We start from the raw sequence: 25,979 nt of genomic DNA, 5'->3' as shown, positions 1-25,979 counted from the left end.
AAACATTCACATTGTTTTGACACAAGTTATATACAAAATATACAGATAGCAACAATGACACCATCAAAACAATCCCTACAACTTTCTCTTAATTTTCCCAAGGGGTTAATGGGAGTGTAATCCCCCTACTTTCACTTAGTACAACGCAGATAACATCTAACAGTCCATTAGATCAAACTTTCAAATATTAATATAGATGAAATGTCCAATGATGAAAGATCTTTCAAGGAAATAAGAGTGCGTTGTCGACGTTTCGGTCTTATATGGCCAACAAGATCCGCAAGACCATCTTCAGGACTCAACGTTTCACAAGGGATGAAGACTCCTGTAAACACTTGCTACTTTCTTAATAAACTTAAAAACCATTCAGGACGATCTGTGTATCCAATACCAACTCCCACCACATTTGAGGCAATTCATTATTTATTCGTGCAGTACAGTGTCCACCTGATAGCAAATAGCAGAGCTTCAATGACAAGCTCTCATATAGCCCTGTCAGCCTGCCCAGGAAAGCCTTTATGAGATAGATTCAGTGGGTAACGAGTTTTGTGATCAACTATTGCTATGTCATAACAACGAGTTATGAGATTCAGAAACTCATATAAATGAAGGTGGAACTCTACCTAAGCCATACATAACCTATTTAAAATTGCATATTGGCATGTACCTCAAACTATTTTTAATATTTATAGATGCTTTCATGAACACTTTTTGAAGCATAAACCTTGCTATGTATGATCTGATTTTTGTATGGTGTAGATGGCAGGTGTGCTAGATCATAAGCTATGATCAATACACATAATAGCTCATATATTTTATCATTTCAGATCCCTTTCCATTTCTCTGTTTGAAATTGAGTTTTTTGTTGAGGGGTAGTAAACCCTTCTAAAGAAACAACCACAGTCCTATTCACAGTGAACCGCAAAAGTCACTAAATTAACCTGTGCTTAATCCTCTGGTAGCTTGGCACAAAAGCAGTCAGGCTTAACAAAGAGGCAATGTGTAAGGTATTTATGCAGCACTTAAACATTAATAAAGTAAAAACACCGCACAAAAAATCGCACAGATATTCAGAACAATAGAGTCAATTTTAATACATTATTTGACACTAAAACAACAAAAATCCTATCAGTAGAACTAAAGTTAATTTTTTAAAAGTTTTTCGTAAAATGTAGCTTCTAAAAGATTAAAACACCAACCGAAGGCATTTAATTGCATGAAACTGGGGCAAAGTACAACATTATGGCAAAACGTGATGGAGCGCAGTTTGGATGCATGAGGTGGATTGGGCCTGGTCCCTGCTTACCTTTGTTCATAGAAGAATGTTTGAAGACAAATGTCTGAGAATGTAAAGTTCAGCGGGGAAAGGTAGCTGGCGGTGTCTGAGGAGGAGGCGTTGTTGTCGGGGAGCCACTGGGTAAAGTCAGGGTGAAGATTTTTGTGTTCGCACTTAGTTTCTTTTTTGTAAGTTAAAAATCTCCAGCGGGTTGAAGCTGCAGGCTGTAGCCGATGAGGGCTCCATGAGGCCGGATACGCCTTCTGCTGAACAAGATTTGCAGCTGCAGAGAAGAACATAGCAGGAGCTAGTTTGAAGTCGGACCATCCAGCAATGCACGCTAGGTGGACTGGCGAGCAGGTAGGTCTGGTCTCCTCCCGGTTCCCAGGCAACCTTTTAGCTGAAAATATTTTAAGTCCCAAGTTTTGGATTAAGGCTGTTTGGGTACATTTAGCACGACTTCGAAGGATCCAGGAATAGATAGAGGACACTATTCACTTGCAGACTAACTTCACTCGGGGTTCAGGTGCAGGGTGAAGATAGAACTTTTTGTGTCCCTGTAGCTCAGGGCAAGAGGCCAGCCAACTGGCCCTTGGGGCCACTCTGGTAGCCCTGTGTTCAAGCAGCAAGGCATTCCATCAGCAGCAAGCCGGTCCTCTGATAGTTCAAGGTAGAACTCCAGCAGCAAGGCAGTCCTCTGAAATACAAAGCAGGTCTCAAGCAGCAGGACAGTTCTCTGAAGTACAGGGCAAACCCTCTGAGTGTCCTTGGCAGGTCCAGGAGGGAAGGAAGAGTTGCTCTGAGCCAGGAATGCTCATACCTGGTGCCAGCTTTGAAGTGTAAGACACTTCTAGAGTGTTTCCCCCACAGATGGTTCTGGGATTTCCTTCTTCCCTGCCCAGGCTCCAAGGGGTTTGAGGTGACAAAAGGCTAGGGTGGAGTTCTTTGAGAGCATTCTGAGGCAGCTCCTTTAAAATGTAAGTAGGCCAGGAAACAGCTCCACTCCACACATCCAGTTAGGATGGCCTATCCCACCAAGACCTAGACCCCCTTTGTCTCACTGTCTTGCAGGAATACACAAAGACCAACTGCCAACTGTTCCAGGGACCAGGGACCAAACGGATAGAACAAGAAAAAGCCAACTTTAAAAAAGTGCAACTTTCAGAATTATGACTTAAAATCAGACTTTACCATTAAAGCTTTCTGTTAGGGTTGACATATGGATTAAAAAAGCAGTTTTAGTCCTGGTAAGAGGTATATTTTGCCAGGTTGAATAGGCAGTTTAAAACTGCACACATGTTACAATGGCAGCCCTGAGACATGTTTTACAAGGCTACTTAAGTTGGTGGCACAATAAGCGTTGCAGGCTCACTAGCACTAATTAATATACAGGCCCTGGGTACATGTTCTACCACATTACTAGGGGCCAATAAGTAAATTAAATGTACCAATCTGGTTTAGGCCAATTTAAACATGTGTTAAGGAGTATGCACAAGCACTTTAGCACTCGTCAGCAGTTGTAAAGAGCACAGAGTCCTAAAGCCAACAAAAAAGAATTTCAGAAAACAGGAGGGGAGTAGGCATAACATTTTCTGGAAGACCATCCTATATATTACAGGTCTAAAAGTCTCTGCCATTTTAAGACAAATACATCAGGGCAATCAGAAGTTCAACAACTCCCATCATCAGCCAGAGTGGCACCAGTATATTGAGTATTTAACTTTGGTTTTCTATCTTCATTCCATAACTCTATTTTATGCAACTAATTGCAATTGGCTAGATGACTACCTCCCTCCCCTCTTCATGGACCCTGTTTCCTGTCTTTAACTTGAATGATAGTCTAATGCATTCTGGGTGTTGTAGTCTTGTTTTTCGTGCATTGATCTAATCAGAGTACTACACCTGAAATCAATGATTTGTAGGTGAAAAGTTCAGGACTGGAGCAATGAAGGGAAGTGGTCACCATACAATAGGCTAACTTTAAACGTGGAATGACGCATGGGCCTACAGGACAAGTAATGAGCTGATTTTCCTCTTCTGTAAGCAAACCATCAAAAATAATTAAGGCTGTTAATCATATTTCAGGTGAAGTTACTATACCTTGCTGTGTCCTCTGGGGCTCCGGTCTATTGATCTCTTTGTTCTTCTTCCATCTAGAGCCACAGAGCACACCATTGTGTTGGTGAGAGTCTGTTTAAAGCAAAATCCTGCTAAGACCCTGAGTACCACAAATGTACAGCGAACAGTAATACAGGATGTGTTTGTTATATTTGCCTCTTCTAACCAAAGTACCTAATGCTGGATGAGACCAAATGTCATAATATAGTTAGATGAGGAGTTTTCACCCGTGTAATGTGGAATTTTCCATCATTGGCCACCAAGTCTCACCATGGTATGATGACCCTATCAGGGTGGACTCAAACTCTGCTATGAGGGATTACTTAAGATACGTTAATGTTTAGATAACACAGGGATTCTATTAAATTCAAGATTACCTTAAGGTATACCACAGGAGTGTCCCTTTATTAGGTGGCCCTTTAGGTATGGTTAAAAGATTACAATTAATTATATATGGATGCAAAGGAGCACAATGACCCTAACATTCTTTCATTGAGCCAACATGTCTGCCCTTCAATGTGACATACTGTGGCCAGGGGCATTCTTCAAGCCTTTTAAAATGTTCCCTATTTCTAGAGGAGTGTGTATACATTATATCAGGTGAGAAAGGGTCTTACTACTGTCTCCGTAGTTGTCAGCCAACCCTACTCTAGTTTGGCTAGTGATTGGGGAGAACCTAGGTACAGGAGCTGGCACACCTCCTTGATGACTGGGTGGCTAGTCTCCATCCACATGACAGACCATGAAGTAAATGAGAAACCTGAGTAGGGTTTGCTGGCTGGCAGATCTTATTCAAATCAAAGTGTCTGAGACACAAAGTGGTCTATGTTCCCAGTCCCTCCCCTATTTGTTAGTCTGATACAACCCAGCTTCTAAAGGCCAACTTCTTCTCTATATCTGGAAGTTTCAGTGGCACTCCTTAGCTGGCTGGGCCTCTTTTGTGGCTGTAGTAGTCAAATGAAATTCCTTCCTCCTCATCTTGCATCAAGAGTTGAATGTATAAAGGATTAGAAAGGCTCTAAAGACCTGCCTCGTTCCTTAGTCTCTATAATCTGGTTGTTGCCCTTTCCTGTTGATAGTTGACAGAGCTTTTGGTTTCAGCAGTTCAGCACCAAAATACTGTGTCCAGGTGGACATTTGTTCTTTCTAAAACCTCAACCTAACCTAACCTAGCCTAACCTAACCTAATCATTTACTAATGACTGAGAAGCATACAACCTTAAACAAGACAGAGGGTTTGTTGATTCATTAAATCGGAAAGACATACACACTAGTTCCATGGTAACTCGATCAATTTAGAACATTTCTGATTTAATCAATGTAGGGTAAAAGAATCACTAAATGCCTCGATTTTCTTAAGTTACTTATATCTTCATTGTTTATTGCATTTACATAGGTCAGTATAAACTAGATGTGCGGACGATAATGTATTTGGTGAAGGGGATATATATATATAGACTGTGACAATTACAACACTGCACAATAACCGTTTCCTAACATTTGAGTTAAATACAGCCTGTTGCACAAGTTAACAGGTGTTCGTGTAGAAATTACGCTAAACTAAGGGATTCATTGTCAACGTTTCAACCCAATAATTAATCAGTGGTTCTCATCAGGACTAGTAATCTGGCTAAACATAGCGACAATAACCCAAATTAACAAGGAGCTTTAGAGGTTTAAAAGGGATTAATCATGTAGGCTATTTCTGCATAATCTAATGTTAACTAACTCAAATAGTGAGGCTAGAACAGACTCATTTTCTGACTGAATCAATCATAAAGTTGTAGAAGCCTTAAAAAGGCAGAAAAATTATAACCTCTGTACCGTCGTGGCATGAGACTTGTGATGTCCCATGTAAATCCTCCAAATAAGGAGTTTGTGATTAGTAACCAAGCCAAAGTCAGATCAGCCAGGGAACTGGTGTAAAGAGAACATTGTATTGTAAATGTATCTCATTACCCATCACATTTTCTCTAATGTAGTACATCTAATGTATTATCGAATCGATTGCGGCTGATGATGATATTCTAGTTTTGTAAATGCATCAATAGCATATGGTTGTACCAACTGCTAGTTTTTACTACTGAAGAGCTGGATGGGATTAACACTTTTTAGGCTGTTATGGATTGTACATGTGATTAAAAAAAAATGTACAATCATATTTTAGACTCACTTTTAAACTGCACATACTTTAAGTAACTCACAGTGTTTAGGGATATTTAAGAAAACATCAACAATATGGAGTAGGTGAACTTTCTCAACATCTCTGACCCATAATATAGATCTAAAAGTCCACATCAGTGTGGATTGTTGTAACCTGAGACAATCTATGTATGATAAGTTTGGAATTTAGCCTCATTGTTCCCAGGTAAAGAAATAAGTAGAAATTGTATTAGGTAGTTCTGGATACAAAATCATAAAGGGTTATGACATTAAGCACCTGGATGCAGACTAAGGCCCTGATTCTGAGTTGCATAGTACACCAGGAGGGAAAATTTGCATGCAAATATGCTTTCAAAGTTCAGGAAACCAGCACCAGTAGCATGCAATTAAACGATTAGCCCTATTCAATGGGGAATACAGTGGAAAACCGGATGTACCAGCCGTCAAAACGCATGGAATTCTCAAATTCATGGGGGACTGGGAGTAGCTAATTATGTGTACTTATGGAGTTTATGTAAGTAAACATGAAGAGGTAAGAAGAGAATGATGTTCACTTAAGGAGTTTATGTAAATGCATATGACGATAAGAAGAGAATTATGTTTACTTACAGAATTTACGTAAATGCATATATAGAGGTAAGAAGAGAATGATGTTTACTTACAGAGTTTATGTAAACGGACATGAAGAGGTTATAGAAGAATGAAGTTTACTCACAGATTTCATGTGTATGCATATGAAGATGTAAGGGGAAACTGATATTTACTTACAGAGTTTATGTAAACAGACATGAAGAGGTTAGAGAAGAATTACGTTTACACACAGAGTTTATGGGAACACATATGAAGTTGTATGTAAGCGGAGAATGATATTTACTTACAGAGTTTATGTAAATGAAAACGAAGAGGTAAGACTAGATTGATGTTTACTAACAGAGTCTATGCAAATGCATAAGGAGAGTTAAGAGGAGAATGTTTACTAACAGAGTTTATGTAACTGGGCATTAAAAGGTAAGAGGAGAATGATATGTACTTACAGACTTTATGTGAATCAACATGAAGAGGAAAGGGTAGAATGATGTTTACTTTCAGGCTTTTATTGTGGTAGGTGGAAAAAAACTGGAGAAGGGAAAGGGGTCTTAATTAGATTGGGTGATAAGGAAAAATCCTCTGAGTGCTGAATCCAGAAAAAGCTGCTAGTGAATTCTTCTTCACATTTAGGATTTCTTTAAAAAAAGTTACCTTCCAAATCTTAACCAGGCCAATGGTCTTGATATAGATTAATTCAAATTGCGTATTGCACAGGAGAAAGGCAGAAAGTAAAACATTGCTAAATGTACACATATAATCATATTCTAACAGTATACCTGTTTTGAACAGTAACCAAATACGCCTTGTGGGAATCACATCTAGCAATGGCTTCTGGAAATGTCTCTGCTTGTTGAGTCACCAGGTAACAGTAAAGTCCAAATCGTTTCCAGCCCTAAACAAATGTAAAACATTTTGACACATTACTGATCTGGAGGCATTGTTGGTATAGTGCTAATTTTCTAGAGAGTGCAAGTTCAAAAACTGAAGACAAGGGAACTAAAAAAACAGATATTAAATAATGCTAAATAAAACATAATATTTTCAACAGAAATAAAAAAATAAGCAACAATAATTTTCATTAAGATGTATATGGCATTTCTTAGCTAATTGTATGATCATTTGGTTACAATTGTAACATAATAAATCATAAAGTAAGCATTAACATAGAGTTTTATAAACCATTATAGTTATTATGCCTTTACAAACCACATTGTAAGAAAATGATTCCTGTTGTATGGTCACCCTCATTTGTTTAGATTAATACTGCTGTTTTTTTTTTGCTCTGTTCACTGGGGCACTGCTGATCAAGCCACGGGACATCATACGCTGTGACCCCTAAATGATGTCAAAATTGTCAATACTCCTAAATGGCATATTTAGCTTCCTTATAATCCCTAGTGTATAGTACAAAATATCACAATTGGGCTTTAGCACCTATTGTGTCATCACCAAGTGGCAATGCAAAACTTGACTGTAGGCCTGCCACCAGTAACATAGATGGCCGTATTTAAACAGCAAATCAGACCTGTCAAAATAATCCCTTTTGACAGACCTAAACCCTAATTTCAAATTAATAAATCACCCTTAAGTAGGTCTTAAATGCCCATAAGGCAGAGTGCAAGATATTTAAAGGTAGGACATGTAAACATTTAAAGTAAAACATGTCCTTACAGTGAAAAGGCCTAAAAAGATAGTTTCATTAAAGCAGGGATAACTGTTCCATAGGAAAGCATTGGGGTGGGAATCCGATAAAAAGTTAGTTCTTTAACTTTTTAAAATATTTATCACAAATGCATTTCATCGGGAGAGTCAGATTTGTAATAAATATTTGACAAAAGGTCATTTTAAAAAGTCACATTTTGCCTGCCTTAAGCCTCTAGAAACCTATTTGCCTAAGCTTCCAACTGTCACTGAAGTGCTGAATGGCTACTTAATTCGTTTTTGATTGGCTTCCAGAGCCAAGACAAAGGGCTTGGGTGTGGGTGGAGGTGTCCTGTTCCTCTGACAGGACAACCATTTTGCAGTGCCCAGGAACTTAATTCTCTTCAATGGGGTTCAATGGGGCCTATCCTGCCACAATCAGATGTAGCTCACAACTGGGCCTACCCCCTCTATTGTCTTTGTAGCTAGCCAGACACCAATCCCAATGGGAGAGGAGCTACCCCTAGACCAGTTTCGAGTGACTAATGACTAGAGGAAAGGATTTGCTTATTTCCCTATCCAGACTTCTAGGGTGGGTATAGGAGATAGGAGCTCGACACAAGGGAGAAAAGGTTCTGCCATGTTGGATTTAGGTGGAGAGAGGAACCTTAGAGTCATTTGCAGTAGGGCACAAAAGTGGGTAGTGTTACCCCAGGGTCATTTTTCCCTATGGGTTAGGGAGGGGCCAGGAGTCAATCCACAAGAATCTAGTGCCATTCATAAATGTGGCCCCCCAGGGAACCTTCTTCAGAACATTACTGGACCTGTGGAAGATAGAAGAAACATTGCACCTGCTGTTGTGACATGTGAGGAGAACCCTAACGGCGGACCAGCTTCCACTTGTACTCAGGACAAAGAAGTGGACGCCAAGAGTCTGTTGGCCAATCTCCTGTTAAGCTACAGGGACACAAAATCTGAACTAAGCCCACTTTCCTGAAAGATCCCAGCTCACTAGTCTTTACTGGATGTGCCCTGGGCCTTGCAAGTTGCTTCTGTTAGAACTGTTGTATGACAGAACAACGACTCCCTAAACCACGCATACCTTAACAACAAGGTCTTAACAGAACCGCGTCTTTTCCACGCATGCCTTTCTAACAAATGTTATGGTAAAGATCACACACCAACACCCCCCACTCTGAGCCCTAAAACCCAGTCCTCAGCCGTAATATCTGCCCCAACTTCAGGCCCCCACCCTGAGCACTAAAACTGGCCCAGAGCCCTAAAAACTAATCGACACCCCCAAGGCGACAACCCTAAAAACGACCCCAGCCACAGCCCTACTTACCAATCCGCATCCTGGTCCTTCCTGTCCCAATCCTTTCTGTTCCTCTCCCTGCCCATCTGCTCTGCATCTAGGGCACTGACTTCCTTAACCACATATATGCGCTGTTAAGGCACATGCTTGGTTAAGATTAGAGTGAATCCTGAAGACAAATGGTTGTTCTTGAAATCTTGGAAACCTTTACTGTTATTAGAATGTACTCATCCTGCCTAACACTAAATCCTACAACTTCGAAGGTTTTTCAAGACTTTTTACCTAGAGAACTGACAGGCGACCAGCACCCACCTGTCATGCAGATCTACTAAGGGTACATTTTCAGTGGGCCTGACATTGCCATAGCTTTCACTACGTTCTCTGCTCGACATTTGAATCCTTCAATACCGAGGACGCTTCCTCCATGCCTCAGTCAACATGAACCTGATCGACGCCAAAAACCGCCACGATGCTGAAACCTGAACTTTTTTCTTCCTTGACTACAATCGCATCAAGACTCTGTCCTCCTGAAACCTATTGCTGTAGAGTTCTGCTCTTTACCCATAGTGAACACAGCCCTTGTGTTCGGCACGCAATCTTCCGCAGCTGGTCCTAACTTTTGATGTTGCCCTGTCAAGTATTGGCATTTGCTGTAGTTGGCACTTTGAACCTTTTGGCGCTATTTTTCCTTATGGCTTTAAAAATGTATATCTCTGGTTCCCCTTCTTGGATTCTGCCATTCTGGTGCCATTTTGTTCATTAAAATATTCTCTATTTTCAAAAATTGAAGTGGGATTTGTCTTTGGTGTATACACCCCTTTTTTTTTTACTGTGTTGGTACTTCAAAATGGTTTACACATTTTCTTAAGTAAAGCCTGTCTACTCTGGGGCCAATTCCGATCTGGGTCGGAAGGGCACCGAACGCGATCCGGCCGGAAAAACGACGAGCCGTACGCGTGTTTTCCAGCCAACTCGTACAGCTGTACGAGCGAGCAAGTACGATGCGAGCTACGTGAAATTCACCCGACCGAGTCGTTTCCGGGTCCGAACTGCTCCGTACATCTCGGTCGGAAGCTAACCGTATCATGCAATGGATGCGATTTACAACCGAGCCAGTACGATGCACGCGCCGGACAGCCTTTGTGAGCCAGAGTGTCCGGCTCGCAAAACGTCTGGGTGGTTGCCTTTGGGGGTCTGCATCGGACCCCCTGTCACCCGCAGCCCTACGACTCGGACACATGGGGAGACCCAAGGGTCCCCCCAACACAGGCATGTACGGTGCAGATGGCACCGACACGTACCCACTGTAGGGGGTGCCCTTGCGTGAGACGTACCCATTCAGTCAATGGGAGTCCATGTACACGTCGTACGACCGGCTCCCATTGACTGCTATGAGTGTCCGACCGAACCGAGTCTGGCAGCATACGGCCGCATCGTACTCGCTCGGTCGGACTGCAGGACTCCGGCTCGGTCGGAAAACACTCCTGATCCGGCTCGGTCAGAGTGCTTTCCAACCCAGATCGGAATTGACCCCTCTGTGTCAAAGCTACTGGGGTTGTGTTCAGGTTTAAATTACTGACACCTTTAATGGACCTAAAAAGGATAGTGACATTCTTACCTATGGTGAATCACCCCAACTAATAATCCATTTTCTCACACACTATCTCTAGAAAATTATTCACAAAGCTAATAGGGCTTTACTTAATGTGCTAAAGCATGCAACGTAAATACTTTAAAGCCAGGCAAATAACTGCTGTCTATGTTGATGGCTCTCTGGCCTTCGGTAAAGTCTTATCTTTGCTTCAGTCAAGTAAAGATTGCATGGCAAGGGAGCCGTCATTATAGTTGCACCTTAGCTACTATGACAAGGAAAAAGGAAGGACTATAATGAAGGCTCCCTTGAAGCACAACCTTTTGCTATAGAAACTGCACAGTATTGAAAGCCAGGTAGCCCTCAATATTGACGCCTTCACTTTCTAGGACAAATTTAAAGAAATGAAAACGTCACGTCCCTGCAGCACTACAAGAAAGCTGCATGGAAGGAAGAAAGTGGAGTTGTGTGATGGGAATGAAGAGCAGCCAAGGAAGATATGGTACCAGAATACTAACCTACAGAAAAAAAAGGTCCCAAATATGCAAAAATATTAAACTGTGGGAGTTAATAATAGAAAAGCGTATACCAACGGACAATATTTTTGTAAACAAAATTATGGACACAATATTTCTTCAAGGCAACATTTTTGCTAACAAAATTTTAACACAGAACACGGGGAAATGTATTTAGTGTGGGACAGAACAACAGTGGGTGCGGCTCCACCACGCGTGTTGCACCTGAACCCTACGCCTATGATCTTGATGGGCTGGAGGGATGTGCTGCTGGAGGCTGAAGAGGAATGTGGGCGGGTTGCTGTGCCACTTGCCATCCCTTACATTGCTGTGACTGACCCGCCGGTGCTGTCATGCCCCTGTCTACATCATGGGTGGAAACACTGTTGGAGGATGCCAAAGGCGCCCCCATTCCATTAGGTCTTCTTCTTCCCAGGATTCCCTAGGAAGGATCCTGGGTTCTAATAAATCACAATCAAAATGACAGCCTCAGTCATCTTCTCAATTACTCTTTCCCAATTGAAGATGTGTTCCCCATAATTTCCTGTATTTTGGCCAAATATAAGGAAGTCTGTCCAGCTGCTTCCTTGCGTCACAATGGTTCATGCTTTCTGCACTAGTGTTTCATCGCTCCTGCTTTGGTTGGGTTATTCCGTCCCAGCATTTTAGTTTTCGTTAAAGACATTCCACTTCTTCCTGTTACTCCTTCTGTTTGAAGCCATCCAGTTATTTTTCATGTGTTTTTCCCCCATGATTCCAACTGACTTCTGAAGATATTTTGCCCATGGGCTTTTTCCTCAGTTGGGACTCCTTCTAGAGGGCACTTTCCTGCATTGACTTTTCCTGCACTGGCAGCAACATGGCTACTAAAAGGGGTTGCCCCTACCTCTGGAAGACCAGAAAAGCCATTATCTGGAGTTCTCCATCAATCCTCGCCCAATGATCCACAAGTAGGCATCTGATCCCTAACAGGTTGTTGCAGATGGGAGGAGAAAGGAGCACAAGGGGAAGGGGAGAGGGGTGAAAGAGAGGAATATTAGGGGGCAAAATGTTGTAAGAAATGCAGAGCTCAAAGGGAAAAGAGGAATATTGAAATTGCTAGGTTGTCCCTGCATCTGCAGGAATTAGGGAAAAAGTCTGACACCCCTTTATTAATATACCTATTACCCTACTCTACCACTCTTAATACCTTGCCTTGAAATTTAAGGCTTCTTGAGAATGGTTCCTCCTCTTTCTGTGCACTCCTCTCCCGCACAGAAAAACATGCCTGGCATTGTGATTCCCCTTTCCCACCACTGTGCCGCCAAAACACATGAATAAACATATATCTGGTCTTCTTTCACTATTCCCTTACTCCTTATGTTTTTACTTCAGTTTATACATTTACTTTCGTAAAAGATCCTTCCTATATAGCCCACTGGTATATTCTTCTTACTCTGGAAGAACAATTACTCCAGTTAAAAAAAAAAAATCATTATGTTTATAGTGGCAATGGGCATGCAAAATGTTAACCAATATTTACAAATGTTGAAGTTTGTGTGTGTTTCAGCCATTTTTTATGACTACCTGCACAATTAACCCTTTGGGGCCGATTCCGATCCTGTATTTTTTTTCCCATCCGACTCGTATCGGTAAATTTTTCCATACAAATCGTACAAGTCCCGTCCGACCCGTGAAGTACGATTCGTACGGGAAAAATACAACTTTTCCCGATCCGATTTGTACGGATCGGCCCGATCCTTACAAATCGGATCGGGAAAAGTTGTACCAGACGGACCCGAACACTTTTCCGTACAAATTGTAAAAATGCAGTCCAACCGTACCAGTACGATCCGGACCGGCTTTCGATTTACGATTTGTACGGAAAACGTCCCGTACACGGGGAATGCCATTACCCGCTACGAAGCGAACTTTGTACGACTCGTATCCCGGGAAAAGGTGCTCCCGGGGTGCGAGTCGTACAGGGTTACAAGTCATACAGGCATACCCCCCGTGCGTTGTGTATGTACGGTGCGTACCCCAACATTGCGTATGTACTGTGCGTACCCCTAACATTGCGTATGTACTGTGCATACCCCCAACATCGCGTACCCCAACATCGCGTACCCCAACATCGCATGCCCCAACATCGCGTACCCCAACATCACGTATGTACGGTGCATACATACACGATGTTGGGGTATGCGATGTTGGGGTATGCGATGTTGGGGTACGCGATGTTGGGGGTACGCACAGTACATACACGATGTTGGGGTATGCACTGTACATACACAACGCATGGGGTGTATGCCTGTATGACTCGTACCCCTGGGGACTCTGCTTTTACAGCTGTTTTTGGCTCCCATAAGAAAAGAGCCGTACGGAGTGCCGTAGGGACGAATCGTACTTGCTGGGCTGGAAACCGCTGCTTAAATACATACAGACGTCGCGTGCAAGCTGTTCTGGATCAGAATCGTTGGTTTATTTTAGCTGTATGGTCTTTTGTATGATTTGTATGGAAAGAGGCTTTCTGTACGAATCATATTTCCTAGGGTGTAAGAAAAGTTTACCAGGTACGAGTTGTACGGGAAAAACGCTCCATACAACGATTTGTACAGCCTTTTTCCAGGATTGGAATCGGCCCCTTAATGTTATACTTTATATATTCATAAGTGTCTTTTACAATCCTAAACCCCTGCATATGCAGGGATTTGAATTATGAGATTTAGGGGCCCATTAGCATGGCAGGTGGATTGCCACCGCCCAACCGGCGGTGGCGATCCGCCCGTCAAAACACCCCACCGGATGGCAATTTACCCCCACCACATTAGCATGGCGTGGGTACCGCGGCGAATGGAAAGAGCGTCCGCCGCTTTTCCGCCGGTAGGCAATCGTCACGATTGCCTACCGGGCAGAAAGGACCTATATATGGTGGCGGTGCCTTGCAGGAACCGCCATCCATATTATGATGTGTGCGGTCAAATGCCTTTCCATGGCGGAGACTCCACCATGGAAAGGCATGCGTTTTTCACTCTGGGGGCCCACTGTGGTCTCCTGGGGGGTTGGGGGGGCTGCACTTGGGGGTTACCCATGGTACCCCCTACATTGGCATGCACAAGGTGGCAGGCATCGTGCAGTGCCTGTAATGTTGTGCATGCCAATGCACCATATGCATTTTCAGCATTGTGGTGGGTGCTGCTTACAGCACCGCCCGCCACAATGTTGAATATGCAGGATGCGACCGCCACGGTCGCATCCTAATCGCCGGTGCAGGACCGCCACACCACTGATGGCCGGTCCCCGCACCGCTAGGGTGGCGAGCGGACTGTAGTCTGCCCGCCATCCTAATGGACCCCTTACTGTTTACTTTTGCACTCTCACACTTTTCCTGAAATTTTCAGAGAGAAAATATGAAGTAAATTCCACATGTAATTCTTCGTTTTCATGAGGCAAACTGAATTCCTGTAAATTATTGCTCCTGCCTAAAACTTCGGCTTGCAGTATTGATATTTACCGGGTATAGTAAATACCTCAGACGTATCTTTCCCAGTTTTAATCTAGGATTAAAATTTTAGATATATTTTTGTGCACTTGAGTTGCACCTTGGTACGTGAAAAAAAAGTAGTGATTTGGTCCCTATCATCCATTATATAGTGCTGTCTGAGTGGGTTCACTGATAGAATATCGATGCCCAAAATATCCCCATACACAAATATCGATGCAAAAATATCGATGTCAAAAATATCAACATCCTATATTTAAAATTGCAAGTACAAAAATATCAATGTGAAAAATATGGATGCACAAAATATCGATTTTTTTATTTATATAAAAATTAATGTTACATATATATAATAATATAATTAAAAATATTTAGATTTAATATACATTTTAACAAATATGATAACATAAATGTAATTTAAAAATGTTTTAAACATACAAATATAAAATGTAATATATATATATAAATCTATCGATTTCCTTCAAAACAATTAATAAACTATTAATTTTAATGTATTTTATAAACATATAAAAAATTACAAATAAATATATATTTACATACACTTATAGAATATAATATAATAAAAAACATTATATTATAAATTAAAACATTAAAATATGTAATAGTCTTTCAAATTACATTTTGCACTCCATTAAGTGCAACAGTAGGGAAAGTGTTGGATAGCGGAGGGGTAAAAATTACTATTCCCGCTCCGGTTTGTGCAACAGTAGGGAAAGTGTTGGATAGCGGTGAGGTAAAAATTACTATTCCCACTCCGGTGGGTGCAACAGTAGGAAAAGTGCTGGATAGCGGATGGGTAAAAATTACTATTCCCTCTCCAGCGGGTGCAACAGTAGGGAAAGTGTTGGATAGCGGAAAGGTAAAAGTTATTATTTCCACTCCGGTGAGTGCAATAGTAGGGAAAGTGTTGGATAGCGGAGGGGTAAAATTACTATTCCCACTACAGTGTGTGCAACAGTAGGGAAAGTGTTGGATAGCCGGGGGGGGGGGTAAAAATTAAAATTTCCAATAGAGTCATTTCCAAATAAAAACTAAAAAAATTACAACAACAACACAAAATATTTAAAAAAACAAAATAATAAAACATATATAAAAGATAAAACAGATTAGAATGTTAAAAGGATCTAACAAATACCTAGAAAGATTATTTAAAAGAATTCAATAATAATTTAAAAACAAAGAAGTATTTTTGGATAGAATTTTTTTTATAAACAAAAACATTAATTATTACATACATGTAATATTTTTATTTCCTACCCTATAACACCATATTTTTTTTTTAAATGTACCTTCATAATAACATAATTAATTATCAATTAAACAAATATTATTAATACAAAACATTAAAACAAACAAAAATTAATTTACTCCGCAAACGTTACTCAAAATAACAATAAAATCTTACCACAAATATTTATCAATTGATAAATTAATATTAATATTCAACTAATTATTAATTAATTCATCATAAATTATTTTCTACCCCACTAAGCATCACAACGCACACCTAAAAGTCATTACACAATTTCCATAACTAATTTAAATTAATTAATTATCATTAATTACCAAGCAATGATTAATTAATTACAAATACATTTCTTCCCACCCTATTCTCCTATAAACCCCACCACCCACTCCTAAAACAAATGACACAATTAACATAATTAATGACACATTAATTAATTAATAATAACAACCAATTAATACATATTTAAGAATAAAATAACTCCCCAATTAACACTATAAATATAAATTAAACAAATATTAATAAATAAAAAATATTAAAACATGTATTATAATTAAATTACTTCCCACCCTATTCCCCTATAAATCCAGAACCCGCTCCTAAAAAAAAGACACAATTAACATACTTGTCAATTAAATAATTAATGATAATTAACAGGCAATTAATTAATGATAAATCAATTGCCACAATTACCTCTATAAAATCTAAATTAAATAAATACTAATACATAAACAATCATAATGTATTTATTATAATTAAATTACTTCCCACCCTATTCTCCTATAAACCCACAGCCCACTCCTAAAAAATGACACAATTAACATAATTGCCAATTAATTAAATAAAAATAATTAACAACCAATTAATAAATGATTAATAATAAATGAATTCCCACAATTAACACTATAATATCTAAATTAAATAAATACTAATACATAAAAAATATTCATTCATTTATTATAATTAAATTACTTCCCACCCTATTCCCCTATAAACCCACAACCCACCACAGAACTTAAAAACGCAAAATTTAATTTAGCTAATATTCATAACTTCTAAAAATGTAGCACAGACATTAAAAAACAAAACAAATTAATATACAAAAAAATATATCACATACTTTTAAAATACATACTAAAATGCATAACACTAATTAAAACATTGATATGTTAAACTACTATATTTTTGCAAATGATATTAACAACTTGGATATTTCCAAGATATTTCTTACCTGCAAATCGATATTCTTGACTACGATATTCTTCCTGTCGATATCTCTGTATCACGTTATTTAAAACTCGGTGTTTGTGTATGCCGACATTTTAAACTCGATATTCTGTCTGCACACTGTCTGAGTGGCACAGATACTGCTGAGTTTGATAACTTTTAAATTGCTACTCTTTAGTCTCTGAGGAAATTGGTAGTGAGTGGTGTAGCAGCATCCACTAATCCTCTCCTCCTTCTCTTGGATCTGTGGAGAAGTTTTGGATGCAGACTAAAGTGATTGAGACAACTCTCCAACACCTGCCCCACCCTCTTCTGTCAAATTTGAAAACAACTGGGAGATAAGTAAAGGATGTTCTTGCAGCATCTATTTTTCACTTTCTTCCGTTCCTTGTGTGCTTGCATTGCAGGGAGGAGCAAAGTAATAGCCCCCACAATGTCGTTCCAGTTTGGTTGTCAGCTCACGTGACATAACAGTAGTTGACAACAGCTGCCAGAATGCTTTGCTTTGTGTAAATGTATTTTTTATGAAAGCCATGTACAAGAAAGCACTTTGTTGTCATGACAAATCAGACTTATAATGCCATGTAAACCACACATCACAACTGTGATCATAGTGATCTCATACTGCTTCATAGGCAATGTTGTATGTGCTGTGCCTTATTTGCTCAAAAGTAGCTTTTGCATTCCTTCCTCCTTTCCTTCTGTCCCTGAGCTATCCCCACTTTTTGTAATGTCCAACCCTTGTATTCTCTCCAACAGTTCATCCATTCCTTGCAATTTTTTAGTCAACATTCTAAAGGTTTTTAAACTACATTTCTTCAGTGTATCTGTAAATATTAGCGAGCTGACTCAAGTCTGTAAGCAGTTTGTAGAAGTTGGAATAGTGTTCAAAATAAGGGTGACCCAGGTCAACAACAATGCTCCCTATAAAACATAAGAAATGCACACTTTATGCCAATGGTTCTATTTACATTGAGCATGATTAGTCACAGAATAGCTGGTTGCTGATGGCTTCAGGTGGCATAGTGTAGTTATAGCAGGAAACTGAGGTAGTCCAGATCATCTTAGGAATCATAGTATATAGGTATAGAACTTGTGCATGGCTTTGGGAAGAGTCATATCTTAAGAGCTGGTTGTACAATTTAGCCACAAGTACAGTGAAGGGGGTCCCACCAAAACATTCCTGCTTATGTGCTGTATGGTTAGTCTTAATGTGAGCCTGGAACAGAATGCTTTCCTCTGGGAATATCTGTTGAGCTTTATTCGGATGAAAGATGGGTCTTTACAATTGAAGAGAAAAGGAGGCTAGGGCAATCAACACCCTCACCCTGAGATGGAAATAGGGTGTCTCCAAATTTGGGAAGTAGAGACCTCACACCCATGGTTGGGTATCATACCATATAGGGGAAGTGCGGGTATGGGGGCCTAATAGTGTAGATGAGGATACAGAGTAAGGTGAGATGTCGCCGCTGGTATGATGACCTATATAGGTCGGTCCATTCTCTATATATAAAAGGTACCTCACTGTTAGGTTATGGAGTGCTTGGCTCACCTGAGTAACCAACCACTGTGTAGGTAGTGCAGTATTTCTGGTCCTGAAGAATCGCCACGTGATTTCCTACACGTTAGGCGAGAAAAATGTCGACCACTCACATCTAGCCACCTCTGACCAACATACCAGCAGAAGTACCTTATCTGTTTTTAATTGAGACCAATGGGCTCACAGATTAATTTCATTTTGGAGTACCTCTGTGCCTCATTTTATACCTTCACAGTACACCTCATCTTACTCTGTATCTACATCTACACTATTAGGCCCCCAGACCCGCACTTCACCTATACAGCTTGGGAAACAGATTTCCGACAAAGAGCCCCTCATAGGGTGCCCGTCAGGCATTGCAGCACCTGCCTGATGAGAAGCATGCCCTATGATGAAGCATGACACCCAACCTGGTGTGTGATGGCCCTACTTCCCAAATTGGGAGACACACCGTTTCCAAATCAAGGTGAGGGTGTTGACCGCCCTATCCTCCTTTTCTCCTCATATAGGAACTGCATACCTTTCCTTCAATGTCGTGTAATATGTGGCTTGTATGCTGGACCTATAAGTGCCCCTGATCCCCCTCTTTGTTACTATACCTTTGCAATTGAAAGCACTGTAGGTGATCCCCATCGCTTGTAGGGCTTGTGAGATGTGGTCATGTAGGTAAAAATATAGTAGTAGTTTTGCTGCACCATTCTGGATTCTTTGTAGTCACACAACACCAAGAGTGAGACCATCTGGTAAAAGACATTTGCATAGTCAAGTTGCGGCATAAAAATTGAGGTGATTACCTGAGCTTCCCAGGGAATTCCAGAAAGGGAAAAATCTATTTAAGAGTGCAATGTTGTAGAAGGTACGTTTCATGACTTAATTTACCTGGGGTACTAGCAATAGGCTTGAGTCCATGAGTCCATGATCTCACCCATGTTTCACAGTTCTGTCAATGTTATTAGGGTTGAAACAAGTTCCTTGGGTCAGACTGATGCGGGTTAGCACTTATGCCAATTTCTGCATGTGATAATATATTTTGTATTGAAGAGTTACATTTAAAGCTGTTAGTGAGCAATCATTGGTCAACCTCTCTGCCAGATTGATCCTGTTCGTATCTGTTCAGATGAAATTGCAAAAACCTAGGGCAACTCAAATATAATCGTCTTAAGAAACCATAAAGCGGGGTGGGCTCCCGCTCAGAAACACTCAATTGCGGGGTGGGCACCCGCTCGGAATATCCCCAAAGCAGCATCACGGGGGAATCCCTATGATGGGGATTCCCTCTCAAAGGGCTGCAGCTCAGCGCTGCACAGCCCACACGCTCCTCTCCTTCCAATGGAAATATAGTGCTCACGAGGCACTAGAGGCAAGAGTCCTGCCTGAAAAAGAGTAAGTTCCTAGGGATCAAGGGGGCAATGCTGGGCCCAGGGAGGCAAGCCCTCATGGCGGTTCCTCCTGGGCCCCAGCAGCAGCACACCCCCGGAGGTTTAGGAACAAACCAGGACAGGGCCTTTTTTATGGGGTCACAGCCCCAGTATTTATACACCTTTTCCCTTTGTCTGCGGCAGCACAAGGCTTGGGGAGCCAGCAGAATCTGGTTCAGGGGGGAATTTGAGCACTTTGTTTTCCAAGCTCTTCTTCCCTTTGTCAGGTGGGGGCTAGGTGATCAGACACACCACAGGGGGCGGAGCCAGCATTGTACAGGATGGGCATAGTCCTATTCAGAGTCAGGGGATTACTACTCCCACTAATCCCAGCACAGATTTCCCATTCAGCCTAGTGCTGACTCACCCTGCCCCTCCTGGAGCCACACACACCTCCCAGCCCCTGTCACACACAAGCCAGACATGCAATTCACATCAGGCAGGCAGACACATAGCACACAGAAATGCAAACTTCTAAAAGTGGCATTTCTCAGCCAGTCATCATAAATCTGCACACACCATTGCGCAGCATTTATTATTACAATTCCATACATAATTAACTTGACCACACTGCTCCTCCCATCCGAGGAATTACCATTGACACACTTTATCAGGGAATGCCCAATGTATTCCTATGGGAAGGCAGGCCAACCTTACTAAATGTACACAGAGAGAGTATGCACTTCACACTGGACCACAGTGCTAAAGTGCCCAGATGCCTAAAAGCACCGACACCATGTCAGAGAAAAAGGCAAAAAGTTTAGGGGTGACCCTGCAAAAAGGGACAAGTCCAACAGTGAGCAAAAAAATGATGGATTTAGGCCCAGATCTTTCTACTGGGGTGAATGTATGACATTGTTCTGCATTCTGTCCATCAATTGTTGTTTTTGCATTTGTCACCCCGAGTGGGACGGGTATGCCCAGACGTGGGTCTCGTGCTCTCCATGCCACTGGAGTCAAGCTATCCTGGCTGAAGAGGGGTGAAACCCTGAAACCAGTCCTTGGATGCTTGTTTCCAGTCCAGGGAGGACCTGGCCTAGCAGTTTGGGCTGGACTGTTCCCATTGGGCACAGGGTTGAGACTGATTTGCATGGTGAGCAAAAAAACGATGGATTTAGGCTTAGATCTCTGTACTGGGGTGAATGTATGACATTGTTCTGCATTCTGTACACCAATTGTTGTTTTTGCACTCATCTTTACCAGCGCTTCAACCCGCAACCCCTTTCCCATTTTGGGCATGCTGCAAATCTGTGTGGCGGCCCGTTTCTGTGCCTACAATATCCAGGGCATGTCGCGGTTCCAGTTTTGGGACTGCGACCACCTGAAATACACTTGGATTTAGCCTAGTGCTGGGCACATATAACGAACATTCTGATATCTATTCTCCTGCATGGAAGCCATATTGGTGCCTATCTTTTTCCAATGATTCCACAGTCTTACTCCCAGAAGGCTTTGGGAAGGGTTTTGTTTAACCATTCTAAGATGGCAACCTTTCCTAACTGTTTCACTACTTCTTCCCTATCCAAGATGGTGACTGCTCACTTCCTGTCTATGGGTTTATAAGGGGCTGAATCTTCAATCTCCCTGCGTTGCAACACTTCCTGCTCCTGCTGGTGTGTCCTTGCAACACTTCCTGCTCCTGCTGGTGTGTTCACGCTCCTGTTGGTACATCTTGCTCTTGACTGGTGTATCTTCATTCCATTTTCGCTTCCTGTTTCTAGTCTGGATTCTATTGGTGCTTTACTCTTGCTTGGAATTTCCTGTCTTCCGGTCTGATTTTTCCTTGCTGGTATTTTCTCTCTTCTCCCTGGACCTTCTTCTACCACCTCCTTTCCATTCCTGGAGTCTCCGAGTGCAGTAAAAGGTTATTTCCCTTCAGGGTTTTTCCTCTTGGGGACACCTTCTAGAAGGAACAGTGTCAAGAAGGCCAAACGGAACTCTCCACGGAGGCAGAATGAAGATAAGTTCCCAATGCCCTCCTCCCAGAGCTCACTGCGTTAATTCAGCTGCTCCAGGCAGGGGGAAAGGGGAGTTGGACAGAGAAAGAGACACTCGAGCTGGCCTGGCTCCCTCCTCAATCTTCAGCGGGATTTCTGGGAGACCTAATGCACAGAAGGAGACAGAATGCCATTCAGTACCCTTTCTAACCTACTTAACAGATCTTGTTCACTCGCTCTCTCTCTCTCTCTATCTGAGCTTTTCTCCTACCAGATCTTTTGCTTGAGTATTGCCTCTCTTTATATTGTTCGATGTTGTTCTGGTTACGGCTTTCTATAACCTGTATATGCACAGAAAAACCCTGGGTTACTCTCCACTTACTTCCCTCAATATTCCACCATAACATTACTCTTCTACTCTTTCTTACCAGTCTATGTTCGTAACCGTAGTTCTGAGAACCTGTAGTTCTTTCTTCTACTACAAGTCTTTGCTGCTTGGAAGGATGGTTGCAGTGAAGTCTCAAGTCTCCCTTGCTCTCAAGGTAACGCGCAAAAAGGGACAGGGAAGGATAGACAGGAGGAAGGGAAAGTTCAAGGAAAAGCGCATAGGGCGGTAAGGGAAGACAGAGCTTGAGACGAAGCAAAGTTCTGCTGAATGGAGAATGAACTGGACACCAGTCTCTCTGAATCTGCTACTTGAGATAACTGAGTGAACACTCTCACCGTATCTGCTGTCGGTATCCAGGCGGACTCCTTACTCAACGGTAAGCCTACTGGAGGACGAGAGACCCTGGATATTCTGAAGTTACTCTGGAACTCTGATACCACTTCTCCTTACTTCCGCGACTCTGGTTCAATTCTCCAACTGACTAAGGTTATTTCTCTCTCAGACTTTAAGTCTACAATTCTCTCTGAGATGCGTCTCCATCCGCTGACAACAGTCCTGCGGAGACAAATGAATTTCCTAGTGCCAGGAGTTCTTTTGTGAGGAGCGTGAACTAATGCTCCCTCACACGACTATGGTTAAATTGAAGTGCGCAGCAAGACGCGCTTCGTGAGGAGACGAAGTCTCGTGATCCCGCGAGACTTCAAACGCAATGGGCTAGTCAGGAAAACTCGGCGGCCATCTTTGAACGAAATCTAAAACTCTAAATACTTGTCCATAAATTGCAGAGGGAGGGCTTAACCCAAACTCGATGCAGTCCTAACGAACTGCGCGGCGTGATTGTAGCATCCAGCCCCATCCTGACAAACAGTCTGCTCTGGCAAAACACTGTCGGCAGCACCGTGGCTACCGGAAAGGGTCGCCATTACCTTGGACAGACCAGAACCTTCAAGAACCGAAGTCGGGAACCATCCCATCGTCGGAAGAGAATGGTCAAGTGAGGGGAAAGTTGAATGGAGGTTGCAGGTGACAAGTGAGAAGAGGAGGAACAAGGTGCATTAGTAGAAAGTGTGCATAATGGTGGAGATATGACAAGGATGTGGGACAGTTAGAAGCTAATAGATAGAAAAGAAATTTAAAATGAAGAAGAGGGTTTGGGTAAGTGTTCCTCATCCTCTTCAAAGACGTTGAATAAAGACTTGAATGAGTTAACATACAGGCAGAGAGGGGATGTGGAGATGCACAGACTGTAAAAGAAGTCAAGGTGCGTTAGCAAGAGCAATAGGAACATGTTGTGGAGAGACGGGTACCGGTAGCAATGGGTATGAGAAAGCATGAAGTAGGGTGTTTTATCCTTTTGTTTCAATTGATTTCTGGTAGTGTGTGTGCTACAGAAAGAAGAAGATGATTAGGAAGGGGGCTTAAAAGCCTTATAGGTGGAAATTGATGTTAGTACTAACTTGGCATTGTGCTAATTTTAATTGTCTAAAGTGAGGGGTGGAAGGACCCTGAAGTGGACGAGTGGTGTTCTTAAGGTGTGAGATGATACAGTGTTAGGTAAGAGAGAATCAACTGAAGAGGATAAGGTAGGAAGAAGAGGGAGGGTGAAAAATGATCATTGTATGCTGGGTTAACGTGACAGGTAGAGTAATAGAGGGTAAGAGTTTGGGAGGTGCCAGAAGAGTTGAAGAGCTTAAGGGAAAAGGTAAGTTATTGAGACATATGACTACTTTCACTTTTTCAGTAGCCCCTAGCCATATTTGGCTCAACATGCATAATGTACCCATAAAGTTCAGTCTCTTGTGCATCATGACCTTAGCCTCGTGTGTTACCATATTGTGTATATCCATGATGTTTATCTCCAGATGCAAATAAATACAAAGGAAAAGGTGCCTATACATGTACAATCCTCATCATGTTTCCTTTCATATAAACCCTCATGCATGTCATGAAAAGTATGACCAATGTTTACACATTGTTTCACCTCGAGTTATTTGGTAAAAATTACTTTATTATTCTGCAAATGAGAAGAGAGAAGCTTCGACACACAAGGAAGCATATCCAAAGTGCATTCTGACTGTTTGATAGCAGTAGGCAGCTTATGGGAATCTATAGTCCGCTTTAGCAAAGGCTATGCTCAGAGTAGCAAAATATGCATGACTGATAACACTTTTCATCATGAGAGACTTGTAAGCAGGGTCTTCGTTATGATATACAAATACAAACCTGCACAATTATTGGATTGTTCTTATTGTTCTCTTTCCTTATGTTTGCTTGTGCTAATGCAGGAAGTATATTCGCGATTATAATGCGGCATGTATTTTGCATGTGGGTAGTACATAATAAAATGTATAGATAAAATAATGTGTGTGTGTGCATTGATTTGGGAGGCTGAAAATGGGAACTCAATTTAAGAAAATCCTTCTGTGTCTTTAACAAGTCTGAGTGAACTGTGAGGAACTGAGAGATCTCCGGTTGTGAAAATAACATGGCATGCTCTAGTTTTGAAGGAGAAGGCGTGGGGAGGATGCAGAGCAGGAGGACTACTTAAGAAGAGTAAGGGTACCAGAGGATGTGAGATGGTGAGAACACAGAGGAGGAAGGATGGCAGAGTGCTCACAGGATGCATATTAGAGGTTGTAGGTCAGGATGAAGTGGACAGGTGGGTTAAGGAGGGGCCAATAATGTTAGATCCTGGAGATAAGGAGGATATAGCAGAGGAAGGTTGGAGGAAAATAATGAGCATGTGGTAGAAGCTGATATGTAAGGGAGGCTGTAAATGTATAGTAGAGTGGGCTTGGATGTTTCAAGGAGGGAGGTGAGTAGAAGGTAAGGAAGCCAGGAAGGTGGGAGGGGAAGGGAAGTAGTGTGATAAAATAAAGGCCGAAGTGGCTGGGCAAACTGGTGTACAGCTGCTTGATAAAAAAGCGAGAGCAGGCTGTTAGATGCTGAATAGTAGGACAGAGGCAATCTGAGACGAGCTGATTTTAAAGTGTATGAAGTTGCCCAGGAGCGGTTTGGTGCAACACTAGGAAGGTACACCTTCCCAAAACGCCACCAGGAGATTTAAGAAATTCTAAAGTCACCCTTGAGTCACATTGGCTCAATCCCATGAATGACTTTGCTTTCTAAACTCAATCAGATTTAGGAAATGATGAAGTCACACAGGAACTATGTAGGCGCAAACAAAGGAGCATACATTTTCCCAAAAACCACCAGCTTAGCTAGGAGTCTGTAGAGTAACCCATTCTTCTGCCCGTCTAACTCCCATTTCTGAGTTGTTCCCCAGCCCTACAGTCGTGATGAACTGCTCTCGCTTCGTCCTCAACTGTGCAACAGCTCAGGCAGCCGGGAGGTTTTAGACATTCTGTCTACAGTTTGTAGAAGCTGTAACTTCCGCCTGCACTCTGGGCAGGCTGTCCCCCCTCCACCTAGTACTCCCACCACCAACATTCGGTGTGGGCAATCTATTAGGGCGGCCTTGATTAATGCCCGCTCTTTCTGTAAACACTCTCAA

The 25,979-nt window shown here is 41.8% G+C and overlaps 1 protein-coding gene across 1 annotated transcript in view; it reads right to left on the bottom strand.

Annotated features, from left to right (window-relative positions):
• The window catches only part of LOC146789395 (macrophage mannose receptor 1-like), a 742,402-nt gene that overhangs the window by 558,212 nt on the left and 158,211 nt on the right, over nucleotides 1–25,979 (bottom strand). The window contains exon 10 of the mRNA XM_085631522.1: nucleotides 6,922–7,037. Coding sequence (XP_085487648.1) covers nucleotides 6,922–7,037 — 116 coding nt within the window. The remainder of the gene's footprint in view (nucleotides 1–6,921; nucleotides 7,038–25,979) is intronic.

This window comes from Triturus cristatus, chromosome 10 (genome assembly GCF_964204655.1).
Source record: "Triturus cristatus chromosome 10, aTriCri1.1, whole genome shotgun sequence".
Lineage (NCBI taxonomy): Eukaryota > Metazoa > Chordata > Amphibia > Caudata > Salamandridae > Triturus > Triturus cristatus.
Note: the sequence above shows the minus strand (reverse complement) of the source record. Positions and strands in the feature narration are given on the sequence as shown.